Genomic DNA, 27,370 nt, shown 5'->3' with positions numbered 1-27,370 from the left:
TACTACACATAACTTTATTTTTCTTTTGAATTAAGAGGATTTACACAAATTTGACTTTGTGAACAAAACAAAGCACACATCGATAATTACCATAAAGTTTTATTGATCCAAAAGTATTTGCCACCAATGGCAATCATTGTATAACTCTAGTTGTAAGAATCATAATGATGCCACAGTTTGGATTTATTGTCTACCTTTACAATTAAATATAAAAACCTTTTAGCAGATTATGAGACGTCTATGATTAATTTGAAATTATTTCACTTTTCAAATACCTTTCTTAGGAATAAAAGGTCTAATCATAAAGTATGTTAATTTTCATTCCTAAAAATTTTTTTAAATCACAGGCCAAAGGACACGGGTTGTGCCTTAAAAATTCATTTCTTTCAGGAATCGTTTTTGCATAGACATAATTTGATAACACTAAAAAAGCGGAAAGTGATTTTTCCATGCAAACTATAAGCTCCTATAAAGTACAGAAGTGCATTTTTGAAATCTTAAGGCATTTGGGCACGAAAGACACCTCCGTGTTTCCTTGGCTTAGAGCTTGGCTTTCTGCTTAAAAGTCTCCTTAATCTTTTTGACAACAGACAGGTCCCCTACTCCTTCAGGCCAGTTGTCGTGATCTGTTAAGTAAGTGGAAAACCTCATGTCACTCACAAATCTAGGAACTTCATTAGTCCTCTCGGTTTCTACCAAACCCTCTTGTTATTTTCCCTAGTTCACCCCTTTCCTTAGCAAGAGAAGAGAAATTATTAGGACAAATGGCAAAGGTTTTGAGAAAATCCTGGATTTGAATCCCAGCTCTGTCACTTACTAGCTTTTCCAAATTTGGAGAAGTTACTCTTCCTGATCCTCAGTTTTCTCATCTATTAAAAGGGATAACAACCTTTATCTTTTAAAGTGGTGAGAGTTAAATGTGACACTCTCTCTACAGCGCTTCACATAACCTAGACATTCAACAAATATCACTTCCTTAATAATAGTAACGTTTTTAAATAAGCTTACTTTGTCCCAGGCATTTATAGTTGCTTCCCCAGCATCTAGTCTCCCATCTCCTCTTTCCAATAGACTCAGTTTCCATTGAGGAATCCATGAGGTTCAGGGGAAGTGACCCCACTTAGATCACTGACCGATCTGTCAGTCAGTGCACCCCATTCCCCTGGCTGTGGTCACTGGTCGAGGACGGACATTTGCATAAGCTGGTCCAAAGCAGAGAGGATCTCAGAATTTTCTTAGAAATGCTAGAACAAAGTCATTCCCCTCCCCTCTCTCTCTGTCCAGCTGGATGCAGCTATAGGAGTGGCAGGCAGCCATCCTGCAACCAGGAGAGTCAGTCTTAAGACAATCATCATAGAAGCAAAAGCAGAGGGAAAATAAAAAAAAAAAATGTCCCTGATGAGATCACTGAGCTGCTGAGTCCAGTCCCCCCAGCTTTTCAGTTACGCACGGCAACAAACTCCTTTATGGCTTAAGCCAGTTAGAGTTGCAGCTCAAAGCATCATATCTGACACAGGGCTTTAAATGTGCATTATCTAATTTAGTCTTCCCAACAGCCTACAAAATAAATACTATAAGTGACCCCACATTATAGAAAAGAAAATGGAAGCTCACAGAAATTAATTTTCCAAAGATCATACAGCTAGTAAGGGTATAGCCAAGTTTCACCCCAGTCATTCTCACTCCAGGGCTGGCAATCTTAAAGAAAATACTACACAGCAGTCCCCCCTTATCTGTGGTTTCACTTTCCTTGGTTTCAGTTACCCTTGGTCAACTGTGGTCCTAACATATTAAATGGAAAATTCCAGAAATAAACAATTCATAAGTTTTAAATTGCCCGCTGTTCTGAGCAGCGTGATGAAATCTTGCACTGTTCTGCCTGGAACGTGAATCATCTCTTTGTACAGCAGATCCACGCTGTACACTACCTGCCCGTTAGTCACTCAGTAGCCGGCTCGGTTATCAGATCGACTGTCTCGGTATCACAGTGCTGGTGTTCAAGTCACCCTTATTTTACTTAATCATGGCCCGAAAGCCCAAGAGTAGTGATGCTGGCAATTCAGATATGTCAAAGAGAAGTTATTGTGGTTAATCTCTCACTATGCCTAATTTATAAATTAAACTTTATCATAGGTGCGTATGTATAGGAAAAAACACAGTATATATAGGGTTTGGTACTACCAGCAGGCATCCCCCGAGGGTCTTGGAACGGATCTACCACAGATAAGTGGGGACTACTGTACTGAAAGGATGAATATTCCCACTCATAATCTGGGGGGAGTATAGTCTTAAAAGATGGATATGGCTGCTTTCCTCAAAAAATCAAAAAATATTTTTGTACTGATAAAAAAAAAGTGTTAGAATTACAAAAGAAAATCATTTCACTGGAGGCCTAGAGAAACAGGCACCTGGAATTTCTTTCCCTTTATAAAGGAAAAACAATTCAACTCACCTTAACAAATACTGACTCAACTCTACTGACTCAATTCTACTGAAGGAAGTGGAAAGATTCTCTCCCACCCTCCCTACTTTAATACCAACAGAAAACAATATTGCATAACCATGTAGGCATTTCTGTGTTTCCAACCCAGGTCCTTAAAACCACAGTATCTGATACACATCACCACATTGATGTTATTAGTAAAGAAATACATATGGGAGGGGAAAATAATAAGTAATATTAAAGTTCCATACTAATCATTTATTAATGCAAAGAAGGTCTTAGGCCTCAATTAGACTGTTGGCATGTGACAGAGTAGATTGAACCCAGGTCCCTGACATGAAATTCAAATATACATGCATTACACCAACCACATTTTAATTTGGTAGTAGCCACTTAATCAACTATCTTTAGCAACAGTTCAAATACATTTGAATTTTATATCCTTTTCTACATTTTGGGAGTGATTAGCTTGGATGTGCCTTTTAATTTCCATGGATTTGTTTTATGATTTGTAAAATTATGATACGGGACTGATTTTTTAGGACACTTCCAATCCCATAGTTCTATGATCTAGCCATGAGATACACACACACACACACACACACACACACACACACACACACACACACACCATGAGATATACACACATAGACATTTGTGTGCAATATCTACATCTGGTTGAGCCTTAAAAAACTATTGTTTTTGTGCATAAAAAATGAATGAATAAAGCAAATCATATGATTTCCCTCAATATATATCCCAAAGATAGTGAAAAATAGCACCATACCATCCCTTCCCACCTAACAGATCTGACTCTTCTGCTCAGATATACAAGCCACTTATCGGAGGAACAAAGAGGAATCAATTCTAAAAAAATATGGGAAGCCCTTGCCTCTTTTCTATCTCTTCCTTTTACATATATACTCATACTGAGAATATTTTTCAAGGTTCCAATTCCACCAACCTATGCACAAACAAAAAACTTTTTTAATATATAAAGCTAAGTTCTATAATAAAGATATTTAGATATTTTATGTGACTACGAACATTTCCTTTAAAAATCACGAATACAAACGTGCACATTTTGATGTGATGTAAGAGAAAACCTTTATCTCTGAAGTAACTGTTTAAGGAATTTTGAAAACGTGAAGAGGAAAAGGCATAAAGCTAGGGACTGCTCATTTCTGGACTGCTCACCTGGTATCTCCTCTATGTGAGTGTACAGAGACTGGCCCCCATCCACCTCCACCAACTGTCCGGTGATGAAGGAAGCTGCGGGAGACAGCAGGAAGCACACCAAGGCGGAGACCTGGAAACAGAAGCACACACACGTACAGAAAAGCAGACACTCCCCATTTGGGGCTGCTTCCCATTCCCCAGTAAGCACACCTCAGAACACACGACTGTCACGTGAATTCTACAGTGTGTGTGCACAATAATCTGACAGCAGAGACAACTGCCTTTTTTGATTTGATCATCATTAAAAGCAGGTAAGTGACTAGGGTGGCAAGATATGAAGGAGCCTTAGACAGTGTCGAGTAAGCTATACAATGTGAAGAAGCCAACAGTGAACACCATGCTTAATCTTTGCTCTTTCCCATTTCAAACAATTCAGTTCCTTCCACACCTTTCGTTGCCCACTGCAGCCTTGCTTTTCAATGCCACCACATGCCTTGTATGTTTTCGTCCCCAAAATAGTCAATGTGTCTGTATAGCAATCAACTGGCATTCTACTTTGTTCAGCCCATGGTCCCACAGGCCAAAAGCCCAGCAACTCAGACCACAGGAGTTTCTACAAGAGGGACTTCAGAATCCTACCGCATCCCCTAAAAATTCTGATAGTGAATTGATGAGGTCAGCAACATCTACTCCCAAAATCAAAGAGAAAGAGAGAAATTATTTGACTGGATGTAATGGAACTCTCCCATGAGGCTGTTGGCACAGGCAGTTTCTCCAAGGGTGATCCCACACACCTGCGTTAGAATCCCTATGCATGCTTATTGAAACCCCAGATTCCTAGCCCTACTTTGGATCTTCTGAATTGTAAGCTCTGGGGCTGAGCCCACAGAATCTGCTATTTTATCAAGCTCCCAAGCATGGCCAGGACTAGGGTGAGACACTTAGGGTATGGCATTTAAGGAGACCCTGCACTTGCGCAGCCCTGAGAGTGTGTCCTTAACTATTGCGTCCATTCCTGGCTCCCTCACCCGAGTCCTGATCCTGTACACGGCACTGTAGCCATGTCTGGTTACATGGCTGCCTCTTTGAGACTCTGAGACCCTGGCAGGCAGACATAGCTTCTCTCCCTCCTTGTATCCCCAGCAGCCAGAATAGAACTGCACTAAAACAGAGGCCACTAGTCACATGGCACTACCAAAACACGTTCCATATGGCTACTCCAAATTGAGATGTTCCATAGGCGTAATACACACACTAGATTTTGAAGACTTATAATGGCAAGAAGAATGTAAAATATCTCATTAATAATTTTTATATTGATTATGTGCTGAAATGATAATGTTTGGGATACACTGGGTTAAAAAAATATATTATTAAAACTAATTTCACCTCTTCTTAGTCTTAACATGACTCCTAGAAAGTTTAAAATTATGTATGTGACTATTATTATTATATTTCTATTGGACAGAGCTGGTATAGAATTAATCATTTAAAAGTTCCCACACCCCGGGGAAAAGGCAGAGTTCTGAGCCACGGTAATGAGTAACCATCAGAATACTTTGTCCTGTTTGATCAGCCGATGACAACTAGCCCTTTGAACAGGTTTTGTTAGCCAATCAATCAGTGAGAGCTCCTCCACTCTGCAAGTCAGCTGGTTGGGAAGAATCACTCCAGTAAGATCCTTTCTGAGTGCCAGCCAAGCAACAGTCCTCTCTCCCAAGGACCATGAGCTCCAGAAGTCTGCAAATCCCTAAAACCACACTCCCCCCAAGAAAAAGCAAAAGATGAGTAGTCTGCTCTGCTCAGAGGGACTGACCAGCAGAGCTCTCCCTGACTTAAAGATGCAACAAGTGTGGCTTTGTGTTGAATTTTGTTGCAAATATTGAGTGGTGGCCTCATCCTTTGACAGTGTTTAGCATAAAATAAGCACTTGATAAATGTTTACAGAAGGAAGGAATCTCTATGAATCTCTTCCCACAAAATGAGGGGATGTTGCATCACCCAGCTCCTAATACTGGGTTTTGCCCACAGACGAGGCACCATTAAATAAGACTGAATTGAATGGAAACTATCTTCTAGGTAAAAGACATAAATATTCAGGATGCCTGGTTTACTTTTGGAACTCAACAGGGAGCTAAACTGAAATAAAATTTTTATAATTACCAAATTAACTAGGCACTATTATAATATCTTCAGATCGATTCTTCTTAACTTTCATCCTAATGGAATCCGTTTGATGATGGACTTGAAGTACCAAGTTAATCACAAGACTTTCATCAATGAATAAACACTATCAGAGACTAGCAACTTGTATCTGCTTTATCTATGTGGGTAACTCCTCTGTTGGCTCAGTTATATGTTTATGTTCAGCTTTGTTTATTAAAGGTCACGAGGATTTTAAATAATTGGGATTGGGTTTGAATCCCGGTACCGTGACCCAAGTATGGCCCAGGCAAATTATCAAACCTCATTGGCCCTTAGTTTCTTACTTTGTAAAATGAGTGTATCTCACAAGCCATCTGAAGGGTCTTCCAAGTGCTATGTTCCCTTTCCAAGAGATTCAAGGGACATCATGGCAGCTCTAGGCAGTTCCTTTTAAAACTACAGTACATTCTGACCCTCCTGACTCTATGCCAGGGACTGTCACTTAAAATAAGGCAAGTCACTGGTAAGCACTTAGGTCAATGGCCTGGTGTGAAAGTTCTGCCCCAAAAGAGACACTGGCGGTTAACCGGGGCAATAAGAATATCTTGGAAACATGGCCGAGTGATGCGAGAACACAATCAGGCAGAGGCCAAAACTCTCCTTCTGCATCTCACGGCAGCCTTCAGCATCTCTCCTTCCCTTCACAGCCACACTTTTTAAAGGTATTGCCTACATTAGCCAAAGCTCGGTCAGCAACACCAGGGCATACCTAAGACGTTTTCAGGGGATTTGTAAGGTCAAGACCATTCTAATAATAATACTAAGTCCTTATTTGTCTTTTTCACAATGTTGACATTTGTACTAAAGGCGCCAAAGCCATGGTGGGAAAGATGACTGAAGCCTTCGAACCAGTCATGGCAGGAACTGAACTAGCGGTCATTCTACTGGTAATCATTACATTCTTCAGTGGCAAGTACTCATGACGAGGAAAAGCCTGTTTCACTTTAGAACGTCCTTGATGAAGCAGTGAAAATTCTGAATTGTATTAATCTCAACCACTGAGTACACGTCATTTTATTATCCTGTGTGATGAAACAGGAATTACACACTAAGCTCTTCTGCTGCATATAGAAGTATGATGGTTGTCTAAGGAAGAGAACATGTGGTTGAGCTATGAACCGAACTAGTCACTTTCTCATGAAACACCATTTTTTACTTGAAAGAATGACTAACAAACTATGGTTATTCACACTCGAGTATCTGGCAGACACTTTTTCCAAAATGAACAAAATGAGACTGCCACTTCAAAGGAAAACGAGAGACAGGATTTGTTGTCAATGATAAAATCTGAGCTTTCAAGTAAAAAGGAGAATTTTGGAAAACTTGCATTTGTCACCATTAACTTGACAGTTTCCCAATATTCAAAGATTTTTCTGAAGAGATTGGTGGTGATATTAACAAATGTGATCTTGTGATATTGTATAATGGATTGTGTGTCAACATTGTCAACATTTAGATCTCCATAACTCAGTGAACCAATATTTTCCAAAAGACCAACCCCTGATGTTACAAAATCATCTATGGGTGAAAGATCCAGTTCAAGTGCCAGAGAGATCAATGTATTTTAAGGGAACAGCGTACAGAAAGTTCACTGACATGGTTTCAGATTCCACATTGCAACTAATCTTTAAGAAGCTGCCATTTGTCAAATATCAAAGGAGACTATCCAGAATTATCTGAAAAGACTATTAAAATCCTCCTCCCTTTTCCAACTGTACATCTGCATGAAGCCAGATTTTTTTCATCTGCTCTAACCAAAACAACATAGTAGAACAGACGGAATGCAGAAGCAGATGTGAGAGTCCACCTGTATTCTATTAAGCCATATGTTAATAAAAAAGAGATTTGTAAAAATGTAAAACAAATGTAAAAAAATTTATTTTCTTCTGTTTTTTAAAATGTAGCTCTTTTTGATTAAAAATATTATTCATGTTAATATTTAATGCCTTTGTTACTATTATTTTAAATAAATTGATAAATATTTCTTAAATTTCTCAATTTCAATTTCTAATACATAAATATAGATGATATAGTTCACATAAACAAAAGGAATGTTCTGTCTAAAATAAAAAATTAATCATATCATTCCTTTGATTAAAATCCTTTAAAACCCTTCTTAGTTTTCAGTATAAAAATGCAAACACGTTGTTTAAAATAGCTCACCAAATGTTTGATTTAACAGTATCTTTTAAAATTTAATATGCATATTTATTTAGTTCAGGAATTCTACTGCTAGAAAATTACCTCCTCACAAAAGAGTGCATGACTATGTTCAAGGATGTTCACTACAGAATTACTGCAACATAAAAAATATAAATAGAATCTAAATGTGCAACAATAGGATCTAATTAAATATATTATGGCATATCCATAGCAAGTTGCAGAAAAGAACATATAGTAGAATCCCATTTTTGCAAAAAAGTCAATAAATATAGATATTTTTGTGTATGCATAATAAATTTCTGGAAAGATATACATAAAACTGATAATGAATGCTAGTTCTAGGAATTAGAACACATTTTATTCTGAGAGTTTTATGATTTTGCTTTTATACTTAGCACTTTAATATCTGAAAATTATTCTGTACGTGAAACAAGATGGGGGGTCTAATCTATTTCTAAATGAACAGCCAGTTGCTGCAAGACTTTTGCTAATGTCTATCCTTTCCTCACAGATTTGAAATGCTACTTTTATCCTATAAAATCCCCATATATACATGGTACTGATACAAGAGTCTATTCTGTTCCACTAATTTTAACCAGCACCAGATGTTGTAAATAAGTATAGCTTTACAGTAGGTTTTGCTGTCAGGAAGGCCAAATCCCTCCCATTATTCTTTTTCAGAACATTTTTGGCTGTTTTTGCATAAATATTTTTCTAGATAAATTTTAGAATCAGTGTGTTAAGTTCCAAAAATATATTAAATTTATACATTAACTGGGGCTGGCCCAGTGGCATAGTGGTTAAGTTTGCACACTCCACTTCAGCGGCCCGGGGTTCGCAGGTTTGGATCCCGGGTACGGACCTACACACCACTTATCAAGCCATGCTGTGGCAGGCGTCCCACGTATAAAGTAGAGGAAGATGGGCATGGATGTTAGCCCAGGGCCAATCTTCCTCAGCAAAAAGAGAAGGATTGGCAACAGATGTTAGCTCAGGGCTAATCTTCCTCACTAAAGGAAAAAAAAAATTAATTTAGGGAAACTTGATTTTAATAAAAATGATTCTCTCCATTGAGGAATATGACATGTCTCTATTTGTTCTGGTCTTTTTTTCTGTTCTTCAGTAACAAATTTTTTTCGTTTAGAGCTAAGTTTACTCTGGATATTTTACTTTTTATTATTATTGTAGAAAAGATATCTGTTTTTTTCATTGCATTTGAAGACTGATATTCCTGGCATTTAAGAAAGCTATTGATTTTTACATACTTAGATCTGGCCACCTTACAGAAATCGCATATGGAACTTCATATAGTCATAACTGTCTGACTCGCTCAGGGTCCTTGTGTACTGACAAATGCCATGTGATAAAATAACTAGCTGAAAAGTACAATAAAATAATAAAAACATGCTGTTCTTAATTCACACCACACTCTCCCCTGAATAAAGACTGCTGTCAGTATTTAAACCACAACCAGGATATTCCCAAGAGCCAGAAAGTGCCAGGGAAATGGTTTGGAGGCAGTAGGGGCAATCATCTCTCCCAGCCAACCAGACGATGTGAAAAGGACACCAAATGTTACAAATTTCCAAGGTATAAAACAAAGTAACTCTAATCACGTTAGAAATATACATTACCTCCTCAGGAACCCCAAGTCTTTTAGCTGGGATTTTCTGAAAGAATCCTCCAAACATCTCCTTTGACAAAGGGCCATAGTTGTCAAAAGCAGTCTGGGAATAAATGGCTCCCTATGTTTAAAAATAAAACAGGAACAAAAAAAGTACATAAAATTAAATTTTCATTGTAAAGACATCAAGGCGGTCTATTGACCAATACCAAAAGTTAAGTGGTTTAAGTTTAATAAAAAGGTTAACATTTCTAATATTAACTTTTCTCAATATTGTCAGAGAAGTACAGTCAACCGCTATTACAAATGGACTATCTGAATGCTCATTTCCTTCCCTTGATAACCAGCCAAGTCTTGGATTTTTTTCATAAAAGACTTGGTTTCTGAAAGCATAATTATATTAGTAGATCAGAGAGTCACTTCACCGGGAGGAATGGGGCAGGGGAGTCTATTTTATGTTCCACCAGGCTTCCCACTTTACAAGAGAAGACTAGGCTATGGTTATGGGAGATTTAGAAAATGCAATCTTTTCATGGCTTTTCACCTAGAGTGAAATCACAAGTGAAACATTTGAATCCAATACAAATAAACTAAAATTTTAATTGTTTAAGAATTCTTTTATTCAGCTCTCATTAGCTTTTAAGGGTTTATAAAGCCACAGAAATTACTCAAAAACTGTACAACACAGGATAAAGCTATTTGTTATTAGCTGATAACTACAACAGAAGTTATAGAGGGGGGGTAGGAAACAGGGGAGTGAAGGTAAAATGAGGAAAGTGGGTGGGCGGTGCTAATAATTACTGGGGCAATACACTGGTTTCCAATTAAACAATTTATAACCTTATACTTAAAGAGGATGGAATCTTCTAGAAGTATTAAGGTTTAGACATTAAACCTAAAAATGTATCTGGAGGACAAACACAACTTTAGTATTGTGCTATAACACTAACAAACCTTGAAAGTTTTCAAGAGATGCACTTCTGGAGGGTTATTCCAAGGTAGCAACATTAAGAATGGAACTAGGGGCCAGCCCAGTGGTGCAAGTGGTTAAGTGCGCGTGCTCCACTGCGGCGGCCCAGGGTTCGCCGGTTTGGATCCTGGGCGCGCACTAATGCACTGCTTGGCAAGCCATGCTGTGGCGGCGTCCCATATAAAGTGGAGGAAGATGAGCATGGATGTTAGCCCAGGGCCAGTCTTCCTCAGCAAAAAAAGAGGATTATTGGCAGATGTTAGCACAGGGCTGATCTTCCTCATTAAAAAAAAAAAAAAAAAGAATGGAACTATATCTAATTTACCCTACGAATATTTCAGTGTAATATGGGTAAGGTAATGTCAGCTGTGAAGGAATGAAGGGATATGAAGTATCTGGCTAGGAGCCTGCAATTTGTTAGAGATGAGATTTCTCTACTAACGTCAAGAAGTCAGTTGACACGTAGTTCCCATTAAGTAGTATGGATAACATCTATAGATATTATATAGATAGATCTATAGATAATATCCCCAGATATTATAGAGTTTCAGATAGAGGCGTGATTACTATCTTAGGATAGTAATCCAGAAATGGGATTACATTTCAATGTCCAGAAAACATCCCAGAAAAGGGCATTTGAGCTGGGTTTTGTTGGATGAGTGAGATGTTTCTTTTAACGTCTCTCTTGGAACACATGACAAATATGTAATACCCAAGGAAGCTTAAGCTCCATCTTATTTCACAAAAAATGGTAGTTTTTTAAGTTGAACATATTGTGTTTTTTTCCTCTATCATTTACATTATGTTTCAGAGAAATTTTCTCTTGACTTCCAGTTGATCTTTAACTGGGAGCGCCTCCCTAGAACTTTGACTTCAAGTTTCTCCCTAGCCCAATAAAGCATTGATGACATACCAAGAAATAACACAAAAATCTGGAAAAATTCATTCTTTGACACAGTGGGTTCTCAACCTTCACTGGGCATTTGAATTTCCTAGCAGGCTTTTAAAAATACCGATGCCCGGATTCCACCGTTTGGAGTCAAACTTATACATCATGATTTTCCAAACATTTTACAGATAATTCTCATATATTAGAATTAAGCCAGCATTGAGAATCACTGGCTTAATTTAACCTTCTTGACAATTTGTAAATCAAAGAATATTTCTTTCTGATTTTATATATTTTTAGAAGCCAATCTTTTCTAGAATACAGTCATATTAACAAATAGCTCTGTCAACAACACAAATGGAGTTAGAAGAACACAGTTTGTCAACAGCTTTCATGTAGAAGGTTTACCTACAGGAGCAACACAGTTGATTCTTACTCCACTTGTGGCCCATTCCAAAGCTAAGGTTTTGGAGAGGTTGTAAACACCTTCTCTGGCAGCTCCACTATGCCTTTCAAAGACAAAATATAAACATTACAGTCAGCTTCTGTCCAATATTCTTCTCATTAACTAAACTGACAAGTGTGCCAATGACCTATCAGAGCCCCACAAGAGCATCCTTATGATGAGTCTGTGTCTTTCTGAGTCTCTGTCTAAACAATGAGAAAGAACTGGACCCTTCAATATTAAAGCCAAGTCAAGCAAATCTCACAGAGTGTAGGCCCATATACGATCCCCCAAATCACCATGAACAGGAAAGGAATACTTTGAAGAACTTTTTATTATGGAGGAAAACAAATTGGTAATTTTGAGGGTTACAGGTGTGGTTATTTTTGAAATCAATGTTAGATAATCAGTGATATGAAATTCATATATCAGGCTAGAAACAGTATCAATGGACTTTCTAGACACACCAAAATTTAAATAAATTTTAATATATTTCCAGATAGGAGGTTCAAAATATTTAGGACTGCATGCATATGGGGTCTTGTGAAAAAGGTACAGATATACTATGGCTTAGAATTTCTAATTACAAGGTCCTCAGAACCAAGTATATGTGATCTGGGGGTGTACCCACTTCTCACTAGAGAGTACCTACGGAGTCCAATCTTCCTCAAGAAAACCCACCTCAGTCCCACTGTCAATTGCAGCAGCGCTGGTGGGACTCCAGGCAGAAGCCAACTGCTCCATTTGTCAGAATGACCTGAGTGACCTCATCACCATCAAATGCAGCCAAAACTTCTGCTGCTACCGCATGCAACAGCCCTGGGTGGCTCTGCAGGACAGGTTCCCTTGCCCTGTCCACCTGGCCACCAATGGTAAAAGGAGCCTTTCTGGAGCAACACTCAGCTGAGAGGGATGACTGAAATGGCCAAGCTCCTCCACACCAGCGGGAGCAAGAGGCAGGGCAGGAGCAGACGTGCTTGTGCGAGAAGCACAATCAAGTCTTGACCCTTTTCTCTGAGGAGGACCTAGAGGAGTTGTGTCCCCTTGCACTCGGCCCCCTGACCACCAGGACACCACATGAGGTCCTGCCTTTCATCACAGGAAAAGACTCAACGGTTACATGGAGCCCTGAAGAAGCAAGTGGCAGACGTTCAGGAACCAGGAGCCACCCAAGAGACAAAGCCACTAGAACTGAGAGAGAGAGGAAGAAACCAGAGAGAGAGATTACTCTCTGAACTGAGCACCTGAATCAGTTTGTAGAACGTGAGCAAGAGGTTACTGAAGGGCAGCAGAATATGTCACCCCAAAATATGACTGTAGGAGTTCAGGACATGTCACCCCAAAACATACTGCCTTGGCATATTGATTATTTTGAGCTGTAGGCACTTGAAAAACAGCAAATGCAGGGAGAGGCTTTCTCAGAACTCCCCTTCTCTGCCTAAAGACAGATCCTCCAAAAGGAACTCAATTGTCATCAGTCCCCTCCCGAGAATTTCATCAACCAGGGAAGACGGACTCCTGTCAAAGAACAGGAGACTAGAAGTCAATACCACACCCAGACACACTTTGTCACAAACCATCATCCCTCCCATCTCTTCTTCCAAGAGCCCACTCATCTTTCCTAAAAATAATTTACTTGCCCCTAAGTGGCCTACATATTCCCTCCCTTTCCCTAGTAAGATGGTATTTAACAAGTCTCAATTCTAAGCCACCTCAGGGAGTTCTCATTTTCCCCTGGGTATCTCCCATGCACACAGGAGATATACATGTGAATAAACTTCTGTTTTTCTCTTGTTCATCTGTCTTTTATTATAGGGGTCTCAGTCAAGAACTCCAAGGGTAGAAGGAAAATTATTTTTCCTTTCCTACACAGTTCTCTCAAGATTAGCTGATGAAGAGAAGGACCTTCAATGGAAACTCAACGCAAACATAACAGCATTTTCAGACTACACTTTCACACTCAAAGATCTACTAAAGGAGGTGGCAGAGAAGAGTGTAATGACAGAATTGAAACTGCTGATGGATGTCAAGAGTATTAGCAAGGTGTGAAAGCCTGGAAACCCAGCTCTCTCCTCGTTCCAGTTAAGGACAGAAGAATGTGGTCTTCCTCTGCGGTATTTGGCTCTGCAGAAAATCATGCAGAAATTGAAAGTACTCTGGATCCCGAAACAGCACATCCTAATCTGCTTGTTTCAGAGGATAAAAAAATCTGCGACATTTGTAAAGAAAAAGCAAAGAGTTCATCCAAATCCATAGAAATTACGGCTTATCCAGTAGTCGTGGGTTCTGAAGGATTTGATTCCAGCCGGCATTACCAGGAGGTCCAGGTGGGCAACAAGCCTGAATGGACCACGGGGGTTTGTAAAGACTCCGTTTCCAGGAAGAGAAAGTGACCCTGGTCAGGACAGAACAGATGGTGGACAATGTGGAATGGTGACTATGTCTCACGAGGTGCCGTTCCACTCACTCTTCTAAGGAAAAGCCCAGAGAGACTGGCGTTTATCTGGACTACAAATTGGGTGAGATTTCATTTTACCCCTTGAATGACAAGTCTCACATCCATTCTTTCGCTGACAAATTTTCTGAAGTCCTACTACCTTATTTCTTATCGGATGTGATTTAAAACCTCTTACAATCTGTGCAATAACAAATTATGAGGGATAAACTGCCTTGAAGGCTGTCACATGGCTTCACTTTCTTCCTGTAATCTGTGAATAGGAGGCAGAATGATGTACAACTCGCAGTGAATCTAGTATTAACAAATTCTTTAAATGTTTCTACGAATTAAGCACATAAATGAGATCATACAGTATATGCTCTTTTCCGTCTGGCTTCTTTCACTCAGAATAATTATTTTGAAATTCATCCATGTTGTTGCATGAGTCAATAATTCACCCCTTTTTAGTTCTGAGTAGTAGTCCATTATTTAGATATACCACAATTTGTTTACTCATTCACCCATTGATGGGCACAATTGTCTCTCCATGGGAGATATGAGTTGCTTTTTGGCTCATCTCTCACCCTTGTAATTATTGACAATGATCCAAAAGATCAGCAGGTCAGTCTAAACTCCTCTGCATAGACTGTAATGGGAAATAGACTAGAATTAGACCACATTGAAAAGAAAATGGTCAGAACCCCCAGAGAAGAATGTGCTAAGACAGCAATATAGTTCAAATACATATGCAAAAGACACTCTGATAGCCTTTCAACAGATGAAAAGATGCTCTACTGAGAAGACCATTTCTTGCCCATCAGAGTTGTCCAGAAGCTGACAAGACACATTTTGGGCAAAGCTGTGGGGAACAGACATTCTCATACATTGCTGGTGGGAGTGCAAAATGGAAAGACATTTGGAAATACCTAACAGTATGCATTTACCCTTCATCTGGAAATCCAACTTCCAGGATGTACCCTGAAGACATACCTCCACAAAGGTAACAAGTATGTACAATGTTATGCTTTGCAGACAATATTTATAACAGCAAAACATAGAAACAACACAAATTTCTATTAAATTTGAGACAATGTGTGCATTTGAAACAATGAATTTTAAAATAAATCTATGATTCCATAGTGGTATACCAAAAAATATTAATAATGATAATAATAATAAGTATATATAGAGAGAAGGGATGGTTGTGGCAGAAAAGTCTTTTTATGGAAGAATATCAGCTAATAAATATAGAAGCAATTATAAAACCAAAAAAATCAACATTTTCATATTCCTAATGTAAGAAGTGTTTCAAGTAGGAATTAACAATGGTTGCTAAAATCCTGACGGCAAAAAGAATATTAACACGTTGCCAAAATATCACCCTACACATTACTTATTAATTATAAAGGAATTAGGATCACTATCTTAACTTAGTTAACAGGTTATTTCTGGGGTAAGAGGGTATAGAGGACTTGACTTTCTACCTTATAGAGTTTTACATATATGTGTATAATATATACATGTGTATAATATATTTATATTTGTAAACCTATATATTAACAAATATATATATTTGTAAACTAGCATGCATTGTTTTTATAATACTAAGATAGAGCCATTTCATAAAAATAGAGATTCTATGTTGGAAAATTTTTTTTTTCCAGCGAGGAAGAGTGTCCCTGAGCTAACATCCATGCCAATCTTCCTCTATTGTGTATGTGGGACGCTGCCACAGCATGGCTTGATGAGCGGTGTGTACGTCCATGCCCAAGATCTGAACCCGCAAACCCCGGGCCACCGAAGTGAAGTGCATGAACTTAACTGCTACGCCACTGGGCTGGTCTGGAAAATTTTTTTTTCAATTTTAATTTAAAAAATAGAAGGAATCAGAACTTATAAAAAACACTAAACAAATCAGCAAAACTAATTTTTAAAAAATCAGACTTTTTAACTGCTAAACTTGTGGTTTACAAGTAGCTTCCTGGCATACTGTTTTTCAACTTTTCTATTTGAATGGCCTTTTAGACTATTGTGAAAAAACCTACTATTATGAAGAATCTACTATTACGAAAGAAAGAGACAGTAGGCTAAATTAGTTCATTGACTTCCTTTAAAAAAAAATCAGTTTCCAACATAAAAATTTATCAAAATCAGAATAAAAGTCAAATATGTCAAATTCCAATGTGAAGTAACAATTTAGCAGTCCTGTCTAAAACCGAATAGGTCCGTGCCTGGGATCCGAACCCGCAAACCCCGGGCTGCTGAAGCGGAGTGCGCACACCTAACCACTATTCCACTGCACTGGCCCCTTAATGATCTTGATTTAAGGAATTTTCCCTACCCTACTCTCCCCTTTCAGAGGACAAAACCCAAAGACATAGGAAAAAAATATATAAAAATGCTTACGAACATCCTGGATATCCATTTTTAGTAAGGAAAATGATATTGACAATAGATCCTCCATGCTCTTTCATCCAGGATTTGTAAACTGCAGAAGACAAAAATGACGATCATATCAACTAGTGTCCTGACCCTTCTCTGATCCCCTGTTCCAGCATGCCGCTTATTCGATACTTTTAAAATTTTAATTTACATTTCTTTTTTATAAAGAGCCTGACTGAGGTACAATTTACATATCACAAAATTCATCCACTTTTCATGTACAATTTAATGATTTTTAATAAATATACCTAGTTGGGTAACCATCACCACAATCCAGTTTTAGTACATTTCAATTTAGTACATTTGTGCCCATTTGCAGCTCAACCCATTCCCAGGCGAACACTCATCTACTTTCTGTTTCTATGGATTTGACTTTTCTGAACATTTCATATAAATGTTGGTCTTTTGTGTCTGGCTTCTTTCACTTAGAATGATGTTGGTGAGGTACATCCATCTTTTTTTTTTTTTTTTTGTGAGGAGATCAGCCCTGTGCTAACATCTGCCAATCCTCCTCTATTTTGCTGAGGAAGACTGGCCCTGGGCTAACTTCCGTGCCCCTCTTCCTCCACTTTATATGGGACGCCGCCACAGCATGGCTTGCCAAGCAGTGCGTGAGTGCGCACCTGGGATCCAAACTGGCAAACCCTGGGCCACCGCAGAGGAGCATGCGCACTTAACCACTTGCGCCACTGGGCCAGCCCCCTCACCCATCTTTTAACACTTATCAATAGTTACTTTTTATTGCTGAATGGTATTCCATTGTATAGATATGCCATATTTTGTTTATCCATTCACCATCTGATGAACGTTTGGATTGTTTCCACTTTTGAGTGATTATAAATCTTTGTGTGGACATATGTTTTTATTTCTCTTGGGAAGATACCTAGGAGTGGAATTACTGGGTCATATGGTACTCTCTGTTTAATTTTTTAGGAAACTGCCAGACTGTTCCCCAAAATGTCTCTACCATTTTACATTCCTACAGAAACACAAGAGCGTTCCAGTTTCTCCACACTATTGTCTGACTTTTTGACTACAGCCATTCTAGTGGGTGTGAAGTGGTATCTCAATGAGGTTTTGGTTTGCATTTCCCTAATCACTAATGGTGTTGAGCATCTTCTCAAGTGCTTATTAGCCATTCATATATCTTCTTTGGTGAAATATCTATTCAAATCTTTTGCCCAATTTTTAACGGGGCTGTTTTCTTATTATTGAACTATAAGAGTTCTTTGTACATTCTAGATACAAGTCCTTTATCAGATATGTGATTTGAAAATCTTTTCTCCCAGTCTGTGGCTTAACTTTTCATTTTCTTAATGGTGTGTTTTGAAGCACAAATGTGTTTAATTTTGATTAAGTCCAGTTTATCACTTTTTTAATTTTATAGATGCTATTTTTCGTGGTGTATCTTAGGATTCTGCCTAACCTAAGGTCATAAAGATTTTCTCCTTTGTTTGCTTCTAAAAGTTTTATAATTTTAATTTTAGCATTTAGGTCCAGGAGCCATTTTGAGTTAACATTTACTTATAGTGTGCGGTAAGGGTCTTTCTGCACGTGGATATCCAATTTTGCCAGCACCATTGGTTGAAAAGACTATTGTTTCCTCATAGAATTGCCTTAGCACCTCTGATGAAAATCAATCGACCACGAATATAAGGGTTTATTTCTGGACTCTCAATTCTATACCATCGACCTATAAATCTATCCTTATGTCAGTACCACACTCTGTTAAAATCAAGAAGTATAAGTCCCCCAACTTTCTTCTTTTACAAAATTGTTTTGGCTATTCCAGGTCTTTTGCATTTCCACATATATTTTAATTTATTGTCAATTTCTGCAAAAATGGATAGGGATTGCATTGAACCTACAGATCAATTTGGGAAGAACTACCATCTTAACAATATTGAGTCTTCCAATTCACAAACATAGATTGTCTTTCCATTTATTTAGATCTTCGTTCACATCCGTCAACAATGTTTTGTAGTTTTTAAAAGCATAAAAGTCTTACACTTCTTTTGTTAACTTCATTCTTAAATATTTTATCCTTTTTGAAGCCCCATTTGATAGCTAGGCATCCATTCTATTCATACAAATCAAGACAATGCTGGAGATGTACTTTAGGACTCGCTTCAACAGAAATCTAATTTTTAGAATGTAAAAACCAGAGAACAAGTCAATACCCATCCTTATTAAAAGCTCAAGCAAAAGTAAGGATGCCTTCCCATTAATACTTAATGCTTTCCTGTGAGTTCTTACCAATTCATAACATATAACAGAAAAAAGAATGTAAAACCACTAGAAAAAGACATAGAATGCAATATGTTTTAAATCTCTGACAACTTTTTCACATCGCTGAAACTGGGTACGTCTTACAATTGGAGGCATCTTATAATTACAAATAGCAAAGTTTTTACTTTGTTAAAAGTATACAGAATGATGGTACATTTCACAACTGGCTGTATCTTTGACTCAATTAAATACAGTAGTTATTTTTAGACTGTACAATTGTATATTCAGAAGACCCAAAAGACTAATGTGACAAACCGTTAGATAAAGCTACAAATCATTAGATAAAACTAAAAGGTCAATTTGAAAAAATAATTCTTCTATAAACCAACAGTAATCCAGTTGAAAAATAATTGGAAAAAGAGCCCATTCAAAATAGCAACAGCCATCAAAAATATCTAGGTATTAATAAAAAAATATGAGATCTACATGACAAAAACCACAAACTTTTGCCAAAAGATTAAGAGTCCATTAATGAAAAGACATGTCATGATGGGGAGACAATATTTAAACATGTTAATTATTTTCAAATCATTAATAAGTTTAGCACAATTCTAATCAAATTCCCCAACAAGATTTTTGAGGAACAAACTTGAATATAAAAGTCATCTGAAAGAATAAACGGTCATGTATAGCCAAGAAAAGTTTGGAAATAAAAATAAACAAAGCTGTATGTACCATATCGAATATTTTAAAAATTTATAAAACTATTTGATACTAGTACAAGAAAGGAGAATAAGTTTATATAAATTACCTTCACAGACTTTCTGCTTCTGGTTAAATACTACCATATATTTTACAACTCTGAAGTCTCCCCTGACACTTCTCCAGGGCTATTCTTCAAGATATTTGAGACAGTCATCAGATGCCAATCATAAGTCCAGGCTGTTACCTATGCTTCTTGATTGGCTATAAATCAGACGTTCCCATGATCCCCTCCTTGGAATCAATTAATTTGTTAGAGCAGCTCAAAGAACTCAGGAAACTAGTTTACTTACTAGATTACCAGTTTATTACGAAGGATATTAAAGGATATCAATCAACAGCCAGATGAAGAGATACATAAGGCAAAGTCCTGAACAAACGGGCTTCTGTCCTTGTGGAGTCTGGGCCTAGCACAGTGCCATGTGGAAGTATTCTGATTCACCAACCTGGAACCTCTCTGAACTTTGTCCTTTGGTGTTTTTGAGAAGGCTTCATTACACAGGCATGATAGATTAAATCATTGGCCACTGCTGACTAATTCAATTTCTAGCACCTGTCTCCTCCCTGGAACTCAGGAGGAGAAACAGAAAGTTCCAACCCTCTAATCACGGTTGGTCCCTAGCAACCAGCCCTCCCCATCTTTAGGGACTTTCCAAAAGTCACCTCATTTACATAAACTCAGTTGTGGTTGAAAGGGGTTTGTTATGAATAAGACACCCATTTCACCATTATGGTTCTGAAGCCATTTCAGGAACTGAAGACAAGAGACCAAATATAACAAAAGATGCTCCCACGGCTCTCAGAGCTCAGGAAATTCCAAGGGTTTTGGTAGCTGTGACCCTGGGACGGTGGATGGAAGACCAAAATATATAGCATTGATTATAAATCACAATATCATAGTCCCTAATGATTATAGAACTACCATACTCTTTGTAGACTACCTACCCAGACTTTTTTATGTGAGGGAGAAATAAACTATCTTATTTAAGCTCCTGTTTTCTCTGGGGTCTCTACACTGGAGCAGCCATTCCTGTATCACAACTAATACAGAGCTTTACGCTGGTAGATAAAGATGAAGCCTCGGACTGTCTGCAAGATGTGTGACTTACAGATACTGAGAATATAAAGCCCAATCCACTTTGAGGTGAAGACCCTTTGGGTCAGAATTATATTCATTCTATGCTTTTCATCATCGAAATGTCTTGGATAGTTTGTAAGGAAACCTTTGAGTTACCCAACTTCAGAAGTTTAATATTACCACCTATGAAACATAACCTTTAATTCAAAGAAGATGCATGCATGCTAATTAGTTGTTAGTCAGAAGGAATGTGGGCTCTCTCTGGTATTCTCTCTGAAGATCTGACTGACTTAATCAACGGGCCCTTATAAGAGATTTAACAGATTCATTTCTCAAAAACAAAGTGTGAGAGTTTTTTTTAATTTTATGAACATCTTTGTAGCTATCCTTTGTACAGATCCTTAATAATTTTCTCATGATAAATGCCTAGAAATAAAATTATAAAATCAAAGGATACCCACATTTTGTAAATATTGCCAACTTATTCTCCACAATTGTAGCAATTTACATTCCTATGTTGTATATGAGCAAATCAGGGCAGTAAACGTTGATGACATGGAGCTTCTGAGCCCCTAACAATTTCTCTTTCAGGATTCTCTATGATCCTTAAAGACATCTTAACTTTTGGGGTTACTGATCACACTTGCCTGCTTTGCACATGTAGAAGGTGCCCGTCAGGTTGGTTTCGATCACAGCGTGCCATCCCTTAGCACTGATGTGTTCAGCAGGAGCTATGAACTGGCCTCCTCCGTTGTTTACCAAGAAATTGATCTTACCATAAATATCTAAGGTGGATTTGACCAAATTATTCACCTAAAGAAAAACATTAAAAGTAAACTGGTTAATAACCTAACTTGCTACTTGGACTGATGGTTTGCTCTAGGAGAGTAAGAGAACTTGCAGTCTCTCACAGTGAATGGTAACTCCAACTGCCACAATACCCACAGATAATAAAGCTAAATTTGTAATCTTGACAACAAGATTTATCCAAGGCCCTGGAACATTCCTAAGTAGGGCAGGCCTCCATGGTATTAATTTGTGAGCTACCAACCCAGAATAATGGATAGTGATGAAATCAGGTTAAAATTAACATTAAGAAATGACTTCAAGTGCAGAAGACACAAAAGGTGGTGTCACTGAGACTTCCCCATCTTGCTTAGTTTCCCTAGCTTGCTCCCTCCCTCTCCTTCTCCTGAGGTCACTCACTCAATAAGTCATTAGCAGAAGAATCTCCTTCACAGGGGCTGCTTCTAATGAACCCCATCCAAGACAGCTACCACAAGAAAACTGTCGGTTTTAGGACCAACAGTCAGGTTTAGGAACCACTACTGTAAGTTAAAATGAATGAATAAATGATTCATTGCATTTAAAAGTGCATTACCTCCTCTTCTCTACGGATGTTGCATTTTATGGGAGTGACCTGAGCATTGCTGGTGGGAGGCAGGATGGCCTTCAGTTGAGTTGCAGCAGATTTTAATCTATCAAAGTTACGAGATGCGATGACCACATTACACCCTGAAGAGAAAACAGCAAAGAACAAGTCAACAAGCTTCCATTGGTTGTATAAACTCCAAAAATAACAGTGTTTAGAAAATTATTTCATATGTTGCCGTAAAAAGATGAATTAAGACTTCTGCTTCTGGTCAAGATGGAGTAATGAGAATTGAAGTGACCCTCCAGACCAAAACAACTCAAAAAACGGACAAAGTATGTGCCACAATGATTTTCAGGCATTGGACATCAGAGAGCACAGGACAGTGATCTCAGAGAGTAGAAACAGACAATGTGAGCCCTGTGATTATTCTAACTTGCTGCCTGGACAGAGTCTCCAGGCTGCAGCACAGGGAGGAAAAACCCATTCAGAGCCCAGGAATCTCCTGGGTGGAAAAGATGAGGTTGGGAGTCCAGGGAGGCCAAGACAGCTAGATTACACAAGACACAGAGAGAAGAGAGGTACACAGAGAGACAACTCCAGAGATTTGCAGAGAGTTCCCTCACGTCTTCAGCTGAGGCCTGATTAATGCATGTGAGTGAGGAAACTATGTGAGGCTGGGGAGAGACCCACCCAAAATGAACAGAGGGAACAAACCCTGGCACTCACACAGCACTGGGAATAGTTAGTGTTCCCACCAGGAAAAACCTTTCATGGGGCATTGGGTAAAGGACTCAGAAGGGCATGGCCTCAGTAGCAAAATGAGCCCTAAACTAAAGGTTGATCAGGTCAACACTTAACATAAAGCAAGCCTCTTTTAAAGAATCAAACTGTTTCCAAGTAACTTAACTGCATCACAGAACAAAGCTCAAGAATATCTATAAGAATGTAAAAATAACGAGCATCCAACAAGGTAAAATCTAAAAATGTCTGGCATCCAACAAAAAACTACCAGGCATGCAAAGGAGCAGGAAAAAGAACTCATAATGAGGAGAAAAGTCAGTTAATAAAAACAGACTAAGAAATGGCACTGATGATATAATTACATAAACCAGTGATAAAGAGAAAAATATTAAAAGCAGCCAGAGGAAAAAACACATTCAGCACAAAACAAAAAAGACAAGGAAGACAGAAGACTTCTTTTCAGAAACAATGCAAGCCAGAAGACAGTGGAACGTCTTGAAAGTACTGGAGATGGGGGTGGTGGGGTAGAGTGAAGGTTTGGGAATCTAGAAATCTTGACCCAGTGAAAATAGCTTTCAAAAATGACGGCAGGGCCTAGCCTGGTGGCATAGTAGTTAAGCTCACATGCTTTGCTTTGGGGCGGCCCACGGTTCGCAGGCTCAGATGCTGGATGTGGACCTACACACCGCTCATCAAGCCATGCTGTGGCAGCGTCCCACATACAAAATAGAGGAAGACGGGCACGGATGTTAGCTCAGTGACAATCTTCCTCAAGCAAAGAGAGGAAGATTGGCAACAGATGTTAGCTCAGGGCCAATCTTCCTCACCAAAAAAAAAAAGATGGCAAAATAAAGACTTGTTCATACACATAATAGCTAGAAGAATTCATTAAAACAGATCTGCACTACAAAAAAGATTAAAGGAAGTCCTCCAAGCAGGACAATGATACCAGATGGAAATCTAAATCTACAGAAAGGAAGAAAGAGAACCAGAAATGGTAATTATGTGAGTAAATACAAAGGCTTTTCTTCTTTCTACTCAAATCTCTTTAAAAGGTACTGATTTGGGGCCGGCCCGGTGGCGCAAGCAGTTAAGTGCGTGCGCTCTGCTGCGGCGGCCCGGGGTTCGCCGGTTCGGATCCCGGGCGTGTACCGATGCACTGCTTGTCAAGCCATGCTGTGGTGGCGTCCCGTATAAAGTGGAGGAAGATGGACACGGATGTTAGCCCAGGGCCAGTCTTCCTCAGCGAAAAAACAGGAGGATTGGCAGATGTTAGCAGAGGGCTGATCTCCTCACAAAAAAAATAAAATAAAATAAAAATAAATAAAAGGTACTGATTGTTTAAAGTAAAAACGATAACAATGTATTTTAGGATGTATAACATATGTAGAAATGAAATGTATGAGAAGAACAGTGCAATGGCCAGGAAAGGTAAAACAGAAGTACAGGCCACCCTTGTTTTGCTCAGCTCTGATATGCACCGATTTCCATTACCTTAGCTTAGTTAAATAACACCAAACCCCCAACAACATGGTTCAAACTTCTGTTATCATAGTACATTAACTGCAAGCAACTGCATAAAATACAAACTTCACTGTTAGCTCCCCAATCCACAAGTCACCATGTGAATAACAGATCCAGATCATGATCAATGACTTATCACGCCACTTCTTTCAATGTCTGCAGTGATTGGGCACTGTGCATCTGTTCTTCAATTCACGCACAGACGGCAAAGAATGCAGCTGTGTTGCCTCCTTGTCTCCCAACAATAAACCCATGTGACATTTTACAAAAATGGCTGATTGAAAGAGGGACCAGCCAACAAAGATAAAAGTGTGACAAAGAAATAAAAACTGGTAACACTGGAAGTGAAATTAGAATTCAATGTAAATAGAGTTATAAGAGGAAGAGCTGCCCATGGGAATGCTAACACTGCCAGCAGTGTTTTGCTTGAGTAAGTACTAAGCCAAAATATGCTGGACTACCCGTGTGCCTTATTAAGTAATCCTGAACCTCACTGTTCATTGTTGCCTTACTTTTTAGCTCATCTTAAAGAGAATGCTTCCTCCTTTTCATGTATAAATATAGAAAACAGAAACACTTGCCAGGGCAGCCTCAAAGTAGAAAGAGGAAGGAACCTCACCACCTCTGGGAAGCCCAGAGGGATACAGTAGATTTAAATTTAACTATATTGATAATCACAACTATATCGATAACTCTCCTCCCTCTCCTTCACCAAGCCGAGGCTGGCAGCCCCTTCTGCATGCTCCTATATCCCTGTCCTCACTCTAAAACATCATTTAAGCCCATATTGCATAGTAATTATCTGTTTACTTAACAGTCTCCTCCACTCTCTGTCACCCCCCGGAGCATAGGAACCCTGTCACTGCTGTAATTTTTACCCTAGCACACAATCCACAGTCAACATACACATGCGGAATTAACGAAGTTTATAAAGGCAAAGAGTAAAATGGCTCTCTGTTTGGCAAGAAGTATTTTAGTTGTGTAGGATGAGCCAGCTTCTGCATATTAAAATAAGGCACTTTAAAAATTATTTTTGGGCCGGTCCCATGGCTTAGGGGTTAAGTGCATGTGCTCTGCTACTGGCGGCCCGGGTTCGGATCCCGGGCATGCACGGACGCACTGCTTGTCTGGCCATGCTGAGGCAGCGTCCCGCATACAGCAACTAGAAGGATGTGCAACTGTGACATACAACTATCTACTGGGGCTTTGAGGAGAAAAAGGGAAAAAAAAAGGAGGAGGATCGGCAATAGATGTTAGCTCAGGGCCAATCTTCCTCACAAAAAAATAAATAAGTGAAAAAAAATAAAAATAACCATCCATAATTCAAATCATTTGCAGAAAAAGTACTTGCTGTTAACAATGTTATGAACTTCCTTCTAATCTTTTTCTGCATATATATTTTTCATTAACAATCAAATTGGAATGCTATATTTTGTTTAGAATTCTGCTTTTTTCAATAATATGGGATGCATTTCTCCACATAAGTCTTCAATAGCAAGATGTTTAAATAACAGCATATTTCATTGTCATTGATTTAACAATTTCCCCCATAATGGATATTTATTTCCAACGTTTCACTCCTCTACACTACCTCTTTGTACACAAATCTGTGCTTATCTCTGATTATTTCCTTAGGGTAAATTCCTGACAGAGGAATTACTCAGTCATACAGCATGAATATTGTTAACGCTCTGGAATTTTCTTTTTCCAAATTGCCCTCAACAAGCTTGTAATAATTTACATTCTTGCCTGCCTTCTCACTCCCTTATTAACACTTTCAGTTCCCCCAATGCTTTAAAATTTTGGTAGAAAAACAATCTCATCTTACTATTGTATTATTTTGCATTTTATTGCCAGTAAAGTTGATTATTTTCTCATATACTTACTGCTTGTTTTTAGATCTTCATTTGGAACACTTGGTCCATACCATTAGCCCATTTTTCTAACAGTGTGTAAGATCTTTTCCCTATTTATTTGTGAGAGCTCTTTATATAACGAATTTGTTTTTCTTTATGTGCATTTAAACTTTATATTTTTTTAATTCAATGAGGATTTACATTTTCATATAGGTAAATGTACCTATTTTGCCTTTTGTGGTTTTTTTCCTTGTTTATGTGCTTACAAACTCCTCCCTTCACTCAAGTTAATTTAAATATTATAAGAGATGGGGGAAGATTACATAAAGGGAGCCTCTCGATATGTTACAACCTTTTCCAGTGAAATGAAGTCTTCCCATGTTTCCTAATCCCTCATTAGGCAATATATAGAAGGGACTGAGTTTAAATACACATCCAGAACTAATTCCATAGCCTGCTGCACAGGTCTCCTTATTCCCTACCTGGGCACAGTACACTGTACGTATCTTTGGCTCTAAATGTCCCCTTTAGTTTACAAACAGTGGTTCATCATCCCACACTCGTCTACCATTTCTTAGAACCCTGTTCTCTCTCCCTTGCGGTTTCCATTTCGGCCCCATCTACAGCTCCTTTGTTTTGCAACTCCACGCTCTGCCAAGCCCGCCTAGCTGCCCCCTGACCCCCGACCCCCGGTTACGCCAGCCTGTGTCTCTACCCACCCCTCGATCTGGGTAGCCCGGCCCAGGGTCCCGCTCACGTACCCAGCTGCAGGAGGTCGGCCACGATGGCCCTTCCGATGCCCGTGCCCCCGCCGGTGACGATGGCCACTTGATCCTGCAGCAAGCAGGCCGCTAGGAATCTCTTGCCCTTGACCCACGCCTCCATGGCCGCGGAGCGTCTGAGTGGTCGCAGCGCAGGCCAGCCCGGGTCACTGGGTCCCCGCGGCCACGGAGCTGGCCTGGGCGGAGAGCCCTCGCCCACGTGACCGCCTGGCCCCGCCCCGCCCCG

At 38.9% G+C, this 27,370-nt stretch overlaps 1 protein-coding gene across 1 annotated transcript; it reads right to left on the bottom strand.

Annotated features, from left to right (window-relative positions):
• On the bottom strand, window positions 1–27,307 carry PECR (peroxisomal trans-2-enoyl-CoA reductase). The gene is made up of 8 exons (XM_004427531.3): window positions 27,124–27,307; window positions 22,248–22,381; window positions 21,514–21,679; window positions 16,762–16,843; window positions 11,886–11,982; window positions 9,625–9,735; window positions 3,641–3,752; window positions 1–626 (listed from the first exon to the last, which is right to left on the bottom strand). Exons 1-8 carry the CDS (start codon window positions 27,245–27,247, stop codon window positions 541–543), a joined length of 912 nt encoding a protein of 303 aa, XP_004427588.1. The 5' UTR covers window positions 27,248–27,307; the 3' UTR covers window positions 1–540.
• Between the last annotated feature and the right edge of the window lie 63 nt (window positions 27,308–27,370).

This window comes from Ceratotherium simum, chromosome 37 (assembly GCF_057802395.1).
Source record: "Ceratotherium simum simum isolate JZ-2026a chromosome 37, ASM5780239v1, whole genome shotgun sequence".
Lineage (NCBI taxonomy): Eukaryota > Metazoa > Chordata > Mammalia > Perissodactyla > Rhinocerotidae > Ceratotherium > Ceratotherium simum.
The sequence above is the reverse complement of the archived record's forward strand: the minus strand, read 5'-3'. Positions and strand labels throughout refer to the sequence as shown.

Excerpts from the sequence above, each read along its gene's own strand:
- PECR (XM_004427531.3), bottom strand. The coding sequence starts at position 27,247 with ATGGAGGCGTGGGTCAAGGGCAAGAGATTCCTAGCGGCCTGCTTGCTG. Across the intron at positions 21,680-22,247 it reads ACATCCGTAGAGAAGAGGAG|GTGAATAATTTGGTCAAATC; the intron begins GTAATGCACTTT and ends GTTTTTCTTTAG. Across the intron at positions 627-3,640 it reads TCACATAGAGGAGATACCAG|ATCACGACAACTGGCCTGAA; the intron begins GTGAGCAGTCCA and ends CTTACTTAACAG.